At 44.8% G+C, this 10,159-nt stretch overlaps 1 protein-coding gene across 1 annotated transcript in view; it reads left to right on the forward strand.

Moving 5' to 3' along the window:
* The first annotated feature begins 1,441 nt into the window (after positions 1 to 1,441).
* The window catches only part of LOC115104503 (polycystin-1-like protein 1), a 37,585-nt gene continuing 28,867 nt past the window's right edge, over positions 1,442 to 10,159 (forward strand). Inside the window, exons 1-17 of the mRNA XM_065006796.1 lie at positions 1,442 to 1,472; positions 1,880 to 1,999; positions 2,113 to 2,281; positions 2,436 to 2,675; positions 2,840 to 2,972; positions 3,092 to 3,295; positions 3,443 to 3,624; positions 3,801 to 4,004; positions 6,670 to 6,833; positions 7,081 to 7,605; positions 7,722 to 7,925; positions 8,015 to 8,077; positions 9,091 to 9,156; positions 9,266 to 9,451; positions 9,615 to 9,692; positions 9,869 to 10,011; positions 10,095 to 10,159. The exon at positions 10,095 to 10,159 is cut by the window's right edge and continues 56 nt beyond it. Coding sequence (XP_064862868.1) covers positions 1,442 to 1,472; positions 1,880 to 1,999; positions 2,113 to 2,281; positions 2,436 to 2,675; positions 2,840 to 2,972; positions 3,092 to 3,295; positions 3,443 to 3,624; positions 3,801 to 4,004; positions 6,670 to 6,833; positions 7,081 to 7,605; positions 7,722 to 7,925; positions 8,015 to 8,077; positions 9,091 to 9,156; positions 9,266 to 9,451; positions 9,615 to 9,692; positions 9,869 to 10,011; positions 10,095 to 10,159 — 2,777 coding nt within the window. The remainder of the gene's footprint in view (positions 1,473 to 1,879; positions 2,000 to 2,112; positions 2,282 to 2,435; positions 2,676 to 2,839; positions 2,973 to 3,091; positions 3,296 to 3,442; positions 3,625 to 3,800; positions 4,005 to 6,669; positions 6,834 to 7,080; positions 7,606 to 7,721; positions 7,926 to 8,014; positions 8,078 to 9,090; positions 9,157 to 9,265; positions 9,452 to 9,614; positions 9,693 to 9,868; positions 10,012 to 10,094) is intronic.

Below are 10,159 nucleotides of genomic sequence, written 5' to 3' on the forward strand. Positions count from 1 at the left end.
ATCTAGTAACCACCCTGTCCTCTCTAACATGGTCATCTAGTAACTACCCTGTCCTCTCTAACATGGTCATCTAGTAACTACCCTGTCCTCTCTAACATGGTCATCTAGTAACTACCCTGTCCTCTCTAACATGGTCATCTAGTAACTACAGTGTCCTCTCTAACATGGTCATCTAGTAACCACCCTGTCCTCTCTAACATGGTCATCTAGTAACTACCCTGTCCTCTCTAACATGGCCATCTAGTAACGACCCTGTCCTCTCTAACATGGTCATCTAGTAACTACCCTGTCCTCTCTAACATGGTCATCTAGTAACTACCCTCTAGCTGACTTTTACTTCCTCTAAATCAGGAGCTTTGAAATTAGCACATGAGGTAACCACGGAGGAGCCAATTGGTGACGTCCTCTTAGTGTTGGCCACACCTGCCGTGATCCGATTAGCTGACTTCATCAACGCAACAGCTTTAGTGGTCAGAGGCAGGGCCATGGTGTTTGAGTGGCAGGTGTCTCTCCCAGAATTCACCACTCACAGTCACACAGACAGGTAAGTCTATCCCCTGAAGATATTTACTGTCACAGTATTTACTGTCACAGAAAGTCGTTTTTTTTTACCTTGTTTTCTCCCTACTGTTTCTCTCTCTGTTTGGTTTTATGTTTTCCCTTTTCTGTCTGTCTGTCTTTCTATCTCTCTCGCTCCACACCACTCCCTCTGTCTCTTCATCATCTGTCCATCTCTCCCTCTGTCCTAGGAACACCAGTGTGAGCTCCCTTCATCTCCAGGCAGTTGTTCCAGGGATGTATAACATTACCGTGACAACCTACTGTCCCCTGGGCCACACCTCAGTCAGCCGACACCTAGAGGTCAGGGTTCATGGCCCCGTGGGTCAAGTTCAGGTCCAGTACCCATTTGGGTCGGATAGGGCAGCGCTCCACCTGCAGGCTGTTGGGACCTACGCCACGTCCCTCCTCCTGTTCAGAGGACACTCCTTCTCCCACAGCGCCCATTTTGTTTTTGACTTCGGAGACGGGTTGCCAACTTCATATGTGAACGGTGTCTCTCATTCGCTGGGAAAGACTGCATCCACCTATCACCAGTTCACTAAAGGTAAACAAGTAATTATGTTTGCAAATGGAAATAAAAATAAAAACAATACCTTACATTCTCCTGAAATTCGGCATGAAGACATTTTGGACACAACGTAATAGTTGATATTTGTCTAACTGTTGAATCTTTATTGCATTCCCAGAGGGAGTGTTCCAGATCAGAGTGTGGGCCTATAATGAGTTCTACAGAAGTATGGCTACGGAACGTGTGTTCTATGTAGAGAAGGTTCCAGCGGGTCTAGACCTCTCTGCCCACTCAAGTGTGTTTCATAAGAACCAGGTGGTTCTCTTTGAGGCTCTGTTAGAACAGGGAACTAACGTCTCATACACCTGGAGTATGGGAGACCAGACCACCTATGTCAATGCAGGTATAAACCAGGCTTGGATGTGATAACAGGTTCTCATACTTACAGACCAGACAAAATGGATTATGGAAAATACTGAATAACATCACAATTCATCCATTTCAAAATTTGTCTCAAATCAGTTTGGAATCTGTGTGAATATAATTCTGTATGCTTTATCTGTGTGTGTGAATATAATTCTGTATGCTTTATCTGTGTGTGTGAATATAATTCTGTATGCTTTATCTGTGTGTGTGAATATAATTCTGTATGCTTTATCTGTGTGTGTGAATATAATTCTGTATGCTTTATCTGTGTGTGTGAATATAATTCTGTATGCTTTATCTGTGTGTGTGAATATAATTCTGCGTGCTTTATCTATGTGTGTGAATATAATTCTGGGTGCTTTATCTGTGTATGTGTGTCTCCAGGTGCTGTAGTGTCCCACGTGTTCCTGTCTCTGGGTGCGTTTGAGGTGTGTGTGTTGGCTGAGAACAAAGTGGGGAGTGTGAGCCACTGTGTCCCCGTCTCTGTGCTGCACCGGATGCAATGTGCGTATGACATATGACGTCCTATCTATGTCAGAAACAGGCAGTGTACGTTCTGAAATCATTCATTCATGAAATGTAATCTTTATTTCCCGTACGTCATTTGTCTTTCCCAGCTGTGAGTATCCACACAGAGAAGCAGGCGTATGCCACAAATACTGATATAACATTCCGGGCCCGGACAGAAGAACCGGACCCTGTGGAATTCCTCTGGCACTTTGGAGATTCCCGACCACTTCGGACCACGTCGCGCTCCTTAAAAAAGACATACCACACACCTGACAGGTTCTCACTCATCTCTTTGATGAACACAATTAATCATTGATTAGTCATAATCAGTAGGCACGTGGTCACACACATGTTTGATATTTCCTGAACAAATACACCCTATAGAGTTGTCAGGTTTACAAATCTAGTCTACTCCTTCCTGTCCTCCCAGGTACAGTGTGGTGGTGGTAGCCTCCAACGGGCTGAGCTCCTTCACCTCCGAGGTGCATCCTGTCCTGGTCCAGAGAGCTGTGCGCCCTAACAGATTGCTCCTCCAGCCATCTGTGGTTCTGAACCACACCGCCAGCTTCACCTGTAGGGTCAACTCTGGAACCAACCTTTCCTACTCCTGGAGCTTTGGAGACGGAACCTCCAGGACGGGAGGGAACACAGAACAGCATGTATTCCACAGGTCAGATGGAACCTTCTAGAAACTTCTATTAAAGGTGCAGTCTATAATTGTCCTACCCAATCAATGGTGTTGCTCCTGCACTTGATTGTGAACTGATTGCAGTCTTGGTGAATGTGACAGACGGTGACATAACATGGCAAAGTGTGTGACTGTTCCCCATGCAGGACAGGAGAGTTCACGGTTGAGGTGACCGTGTCTAACCTGGTCAGCTCTGCCTCCCTGACCGCACAGATGTTTGTGGTCGACCGCCCCTGTAAACCTCCAGCTGTTAAAAACATGGGACCGCTCAAGATACAGGTAAGAGTGTTACTGAGAGACTGAAGGTTTGGGCCTGTTGGCATAAGGATTTGGACTGACAGACACAGGGTCATATTCAGACTGACCCCAGATTCCCTTTCCTCTCCTCTCCTCTCCAGGCACGGAGGTATGAGCCAGTGGGTCTGGGGGTGACGTATGAGGCAGAGGTCCAGTGTGATGTGTTCCAGGGTCTGGAGTACAACTGGTCTTTGTATAACTCTACAGGCCTGCCTGTACCTCTACCTCCTGTTCACACAGACAGACAGAGCATCACCCTACCCAGCCACTTCCTACACTATGGTATCTACACCGCTATAGCCAAGGTGAGTGGAGTCAAAACAGATTCTGTTTTTCTGTAATACTATATGTTGTCAATATGTATGTTGCTAGCCCTTTTCATTGAAAACCTGACAAAATATTATAGTTTTTATAATTATGTTATCATAACGTTGTCCTGTGGTTGTGTGTAGGTCCAGATCGTTGGCAGTGTGGTGTACAGTAATTACAGTGTATGTGTGGAGGTGGTGCCCAGTCCTCTGGTCTCCTTCATCCATGGAGGCACCAACGTGTTCCTCAGCAGCAGAAACAGCAGCATTATCTCCCTAAACGGACAACTCTCCTATGACCCCGACTACCCCATGAACCACCTCAGGTAACTACAGCAGTAACACTGGCTGTCAGTCTGTCAGTAGCCTACAAAAGCCTACATACACACCCGTTCTCCAGGAGACAGGTTGGCCAGCCCTACTGCTCTTAGAGGTTGTTTTGGGATTGGCCATTTAATGAAACGGACCCTTTCTACTGTTACTAAATCCCTCCCCCTTACAGCTATAGCTGGACCTGTAAGCCAATCAGTGCCATCGACAGCTCCTGTTTCGACCAATATGTGCCCACCTCCTTCTCTGTGATCGTGTTTCCAGTGGGGTTCCTGAAACGGGACTTTGACCAGTTCAGGTTCATGCTCACGGTCCAGAGTGGAGAACGCTCATCTACAGCTGACACCTTCATCACGGTCACACCCAGTCTGCTCAGGTGGGGAACACTTTGATGTTACTTTACTTTTTGTACACTCCCCTCCATATGTATTTGGACAGTGAAGTGCTTAGCTAGCATTTTAGATTTGAGATATAACGTTTGTCAGGAGGTGGCGGTACAGAATGTCAGCTTTTATTTGAGGGTGTTTTCATACACATCTGTTTTAATGTTTATCAATGAAAGAACTTCATGTATCTTATCAATTTATTGATTTGACTGATACACACTGATAATCCATCTCTCTTCTCTCCTCTCTTTCTCTCCTCTCTTTCTCTCTCTCTCACTCCATCTTCTCTCTCACTGTCTTCTCTCTCTCTCTCTCTCTCTCTCTCTCTCTCTCTCACTGTCTTCTCTCTCTCTCTCTCTCTCTCTCTCTCTCTCTCTCACTGTCTTCTCTCTCTCTCTCTCTCTCTCTCTCTCTCTCTCTCACTGTCCTCACTCTCTCACTGTCTTCTCTCTCTCTCTCTCACTGTCTTCTCTCTCTCACTGTCTTCTCTCTCTCTCTCTCACTGTCTTCTCTCTCTCTCTCTCTCACTGTCTTCTCTCTCTCTCTCTGTCGCTCTAATTCAAATTCAGATTCAGATTGCTTTACTGGCATGAAATACAATTTGTAGATATTACCAAAGCAGTATAGTGGTACAGCATTTCAGTAAATACAGTACAATGCATAAGGATAATGAAATACAATTCATTTCAGTAGTAATAATAATACTAGTACATATAATCATGGATACAGGTACAACACCACAGCTGTTGTATTGTGTAATCTTCTGGTTCCACTATGTATTACCAGTAAGTTATATACAATGTAAATACTTCAGCGTGTGGTGCAGAGGTCTAAGGCACACTGCATCTCAGTGCTAGAGGCGTCACTACAGACCCTGAATCAATTCCAGGCTGTATCACAACCAGCTGATTGGGGGTCCCATAGGGCGGTGCACAATTGGCCCAGTGTCGTTAGGGTTTGGCCGGGGTAGGCCGTCATTGTAAATAAAATAAAATTCTTAACTGACTTGTCTAGTTAAAAAAAGGTCTCTCTATAGCAATCATATACATATCTGGCAGTAATATTGGCTGTTTCTCCCTCACCCAGAATAATTCCAAGTTTCATGTCATTAATACATGCATAGAAGATGGGAATTAATTGAGATATTTTCTTAAAAAACATGATCTTATTTGGGAGTTTTTCTCACAGTAGATGAAAAGTGCATCTCTGTCTCTACCTCCCCTGTCGTGCAGTGACCACATAGACACTCCCCTTTAGGTAGCCATGTCTTTTTGTGTTTCCCTTTTTCTGTAGACAATTGGTGGTCGCTGGGCCTGTATTTGGTCTGGATCTGTCTCTGTTTTGGATCTCTGACAGAGTACAGATATTCTGCCAATTTGTATTCTGTTTTGAGAGCCAAATAGCAATTTACTTTAGTCTGTACCAATTTTTCAAATAGGAGGTTTTAATTTCTGTAGCAACTTGATTGATTTCCCTGTGTGTTTGGAGAATAGGGTTGTTTAGTGTTTTTAACAGATGACATAGGGGACTCTCTTCAGGGTTCAGCTCAGAACGGCACAGGTAGTTGTACCGTTGGGCATGTTCAACCATGGTATTTCTTAATTTGGAGGAGTGTCTGCTGCTCTGATTCCTGGTCTTTTTCTGGAAAATCATGACTAGTTTTCTGAATGTTGATTGCCCAGTTGATGTTGTATTCCTAAAGAATGTGAAGTTGTTCCTGAAGACCTTGATCTGTTGGTGACAGGAGGACAAAGTCACTTGCGTTGAGTAGGAATCTGACCTCTTCATCTTTGACGGTGTCCAGGGGCTGCAGGTCGGTCCAACAACATTGCTAGTTTGTTGATGTAGACGTTGAACATGTTTGGACTTAAACCCGTGTCTCACCCCTCCCCCGAGTGAAAAAACGATGTTCTTTTATTGTTCCGTTTAATACTACGTGTGTTGTTCAAGTAAATAGATTTGATGATGTCGTATAATTTATCCCCAACGCCGCTTTGGAGGCTTTTGTAATATAATCCATCATGTCATATGGAATCAAAAGCATTCTTAAAATCAACAAATACTTTTCCTCTACTTTTCTGATGAACATGCTGGTGTATTACTGTGTGTATTGTGTGTATTTGGTCTGTTATTCTGTGTTTGGATAGAAATGGCAATTCGTTTTTTTGCTGAGAGCGTTATATTGTCGTAGGAAGGTTTGTATTCTGTCATTGAGAATACAGCAGAACAGTTTCCCCATGTTACTAGTGACACACATTCCCCTGTAGCTATTAGGGTCTAATTTGTTACCTTTTTTTATTTTTATGTTTTACATATGGGGGTTATGAGCCCCTGGTTCCAAATATAGTGAGATGAATCTGAGGGAGAAGCATACACTGCACCTATATATATATATATATATATATATATATATATATATATATATATATATATATATATATATATATATACATACACCGCACCTATATATAAATTGTGCCTTTGTTAAGTTTGAACCAAATGTGGGTGTTACCCTTTTTGATCTGGCTCAGTGAGTCCCTGTCCTGTTTTATGTTTTAATGATAGCCTGAAGGACGTTGAGTATCTATATCACCATGACACCATGTTTCTAGAAGTATTATTATGTCTTGACCTTCTCTCACTCTCTCTCTCTAGGAGAGTGTCAGTGTATTGTTACCAGTGCCAGGGGGACGTAGTGAACTGGGACCAGTCGTTCTCAGTCAGAGCAGTGTGTGATAGCTGTGGCCCCTCCCCCAGAACCATCAGCTACACCTGGACTCTCTACCTGGTCAACTCCTCCAGTAAGGTGGACACAGACGGTAAGACATAGATCCCTCACCATACAGACTACAGCAGGATAGGTCTGTAGACCAGTCCTTCTGATGTGTAGATCCAGCTAAGTGTATAATAAGAACTCTAAAGGCCTGAATTCCAAATGAATGGGAGTGACACAGGCCCTACACTACTCCTATACAGTAGAGTGTATCTGTGTGTAATAATATGTTGAGAGGGATGAGTGGGGTGTTATAGTGTGTGTATGTTAACCTCTGTGTCCTCTCTTTCAAGTCCCCTTCTGCCACAGTGTGGATCTGAGTATTCCCTCCAACATCATTAGTGGCCCTACCTTTCCCCTGCCTCCAGCCCTGACTCTCACCCCTCCATCATCACCCCCACACACACCCTCAACCACAGCCAGCGTGATGTCCTCATCCACAGAGATATCCTCAAATATGACATCAATCCCAGCCAGCTTGGTGACCGGTCTGATGTCATCAAACGTGACCAGCCATACTGAGATACAAACTACGACCCCCACAACTCCCGACCCAGTCCCCCTGCCTCCCTTCACCCCGTTGCCCCCCTTCCCCCTCTATTCTCCATCACCTGGTGGTCGCCCCTGGAAACAGAGGTCACAGGGTTCAGTAGAACTTCAGAGAATCAATAGCGCAGCTGGGAACAACCAAACACCAAACTACAGCCCTCCATTTCTCTCTTTACCAAACCACAGTGTTTTGGCCAACCCTTCACCAAACTCCTCCCCCGAGCCCATCTCTGTTCCAATCAGCTTCACTCCTGATACACCTGAGCCAGGTAAGGGTTAAGAGTCACACAATAAAACATATTATCTTCTGCCGACTGCTTTTCTTTGATAGGTTTCGTAGCTCTGAAATATGTTGGTGTAAATTTTAAATTTTATTTTATTTCAGACTTGGGAGGGTTTGACCCCAGTGGGCCCCCTTACCTCATCTCAGAGTCCCCTGTAGTTACCTTAGACGATGGCAGCATCCTTTACTCTGCCCCCCTCGGCCAGAGTGACATCATCGAGGAATTCCCCATTGATCCCGATTTTCCCAATGACTACGACTTCCCTTTCCCCGTCCTGGAGAGTGGAGATGTGAGTGGACGTCCTGGTAAGGAAGATAAAGGGAATAAATGAATAGATGGATGGATATATTTGCGTCTTTATACTTCTCTTAGTTCAGTCCTCTTTGTGTTGCAGTTGAGGGCTCCTTTCCTGGACAGTCAGTCAGTGGTGGAGCGTTAGGACCCTTCCCCGGATCAGGTCAGTTAAGAGTTACTGGTATTATTGACACACAGTAGATTAAAGTAGCAAACCATTTTACACCCACAACTAAGGGACATTGAAAAGTCCTAGATGAAACATGTTGCTTTTTTGTTTCAGATCCCTCCACAGCAGAGACAAGCTGGGACCCCAATGGAACACTAGAACCATCAGGCAATCAGACAGGCACATATAACTTCACTGGTAATCAAATCAAATGTATTTATAAAGCCCTTCTTACATCAGCTGATATCTCAAAGTGATATACAGAAACCCAATCTAAAACCACAAACAGCAAGCAATGCAGGTGTAGAAGCACGGTGGCTAGGAAAAACTCCCTATGAAGGTCAGAACCTAGGAAGAAACCTAGAGAGGAACCAGGCTATGAGGGGTGGCCAGTCCTCTTCTGGCTGTGCCGGATGGAGATTATAACAGAACATGGCCAAGATGTTCAAATGTTCATAGATGACCAACAGGGTCAAATAATAATAATCACAGTGGTTGTCGAGGGTGCAACAGCTCAGCACCTCAGGAGTAAATGTCAGTTGGCTTTTCATAGCCGATCATTCAGAGTATCTCTACCGCTCCTGCTGTCTCTAGAGAGTTGAAAACAGCAGGTCCGGGACAGGTAGCACGTTCGGTGAACAGGTCAGGGTTCCATAGCCGCAGGCAGAACAGTTGAAACTGGAGCAGCAGCACGGCCAGGTGGACTGGGGACAGCAAGGAAAGAGCAAGGAAAGAAAGAAAGAAAGAAAGTGAGAGAATTAGAGAGAGCATAGTTAAATTCACACAGGACACCGGATAAGACAGGAGAAATACTCCAGATATAACAAGACTGAACCTAGCCCCCTTGACACTTAAACTACTGCAGCATAAATACTGGAGGCTGAGACAGGAGGGGTAATGCCACGCAGATTTATTTCAGTAGATGTACATATTGGATTGAATAACATAAGTATTTTCTGTAGACTCATACTTTTACAGAGATTTAGTTGTGAATGTCTGTCCTACAGATTATAATGTTCCCTTCCTGGGGATAGAGGAGGGAGACCCGGGAGCGTCAGTGGGCAGACCAACAGGTAGGGCTCACCTGTGTTTGTGTGTGTCTGTGTGTGTTTGTGTGTGTGTGTTTACTGCTTGTGTTTATACTGTGTATGCCTGTGTGTGTTCTTGTATGTCTATCGTCAGGTGTGGGTGGTGGGAGCTTCGAGAGCTCACAGGGTGACTCTGCTCCTGCTGTCCCAGGATCAGCTGAGGATGAGGGGAGTAACCTGATGGACTCCAGCCCCTCCCTGGTGGTCCTTGACCCCACACTACTAGACCTGCCCAGAGAACTGTTAGAACAGGAGCTGTTTGAGTCCTACACATACACAGGTAAACATCCATCAGCAATCCACTTAACTACTGCATTGTGCAAACTGTGTACGTGCACAGCAGGTTTCCAGTCTCAAATCAACTAATTCAAATATACATTGAATTGTTTTGATAGATTGACTGTACGTTGTTGTACCTGATCACCTGTTGTTTTTGCCTCTAGGAATCTCCTCTGCTCTCATCACGTTCAGACCTTTCACTCTGCGAGCAGGAAGCAGATACATGTTGGAGGTCACAGCTAGTGAGTAAGGTCCAGATGTCGTGTCTGCCCTCTGAATCTCAGATGCTGTACGAGGATGAGAGATGGATGGATCAATTCACTACTGTATTGATTAACTGATTGCTTTTTAATAAATGTCTCACTCCCTTTATCTGTTAATCAAAGTGCGTGTCCTTGTTTCCTGTTACTGAACTCAGACTCCCACGATGCAGTACTGGGGCGGACTCAGCTGTTCCTGTCCACTAGCCCCAGCCCCCAAGGGATAACCTGTCAGGTGCAGCCTAGCAGTGGCTTCGAGATACACACACACTTCAGCATCTTCTGCACCTCTGGGAAAGAGGTACACATACAGTCTAACCAACAGCAGTAGTACTGTATGTATCTCCATCACCATCTTACTGATGTGTTTATTGTGTGGTTTAGGACCTGCTGTATGAGTACAGTTTCAGTATAGGAAACAGCCCTCCTAAGACCCTGTACCAAGGAAG

Source organism: Oncorhynchus nerka, linkage group LG22 (genome assembly GCF_034236695.1).
Source record: "Oncorhynchus nerka isolate Pitt River linkage group LG22, Oner_Uvic_2.0, whole genome shotgun sequence".
In the NCBI taxonomy this organism is placed as follows: Eukaryota; Metazoa; Chordata; class Actinopteri; order Salmoniformes; family Salmonidae; genus Oncorhynchus; species Oncorhynchus nerka.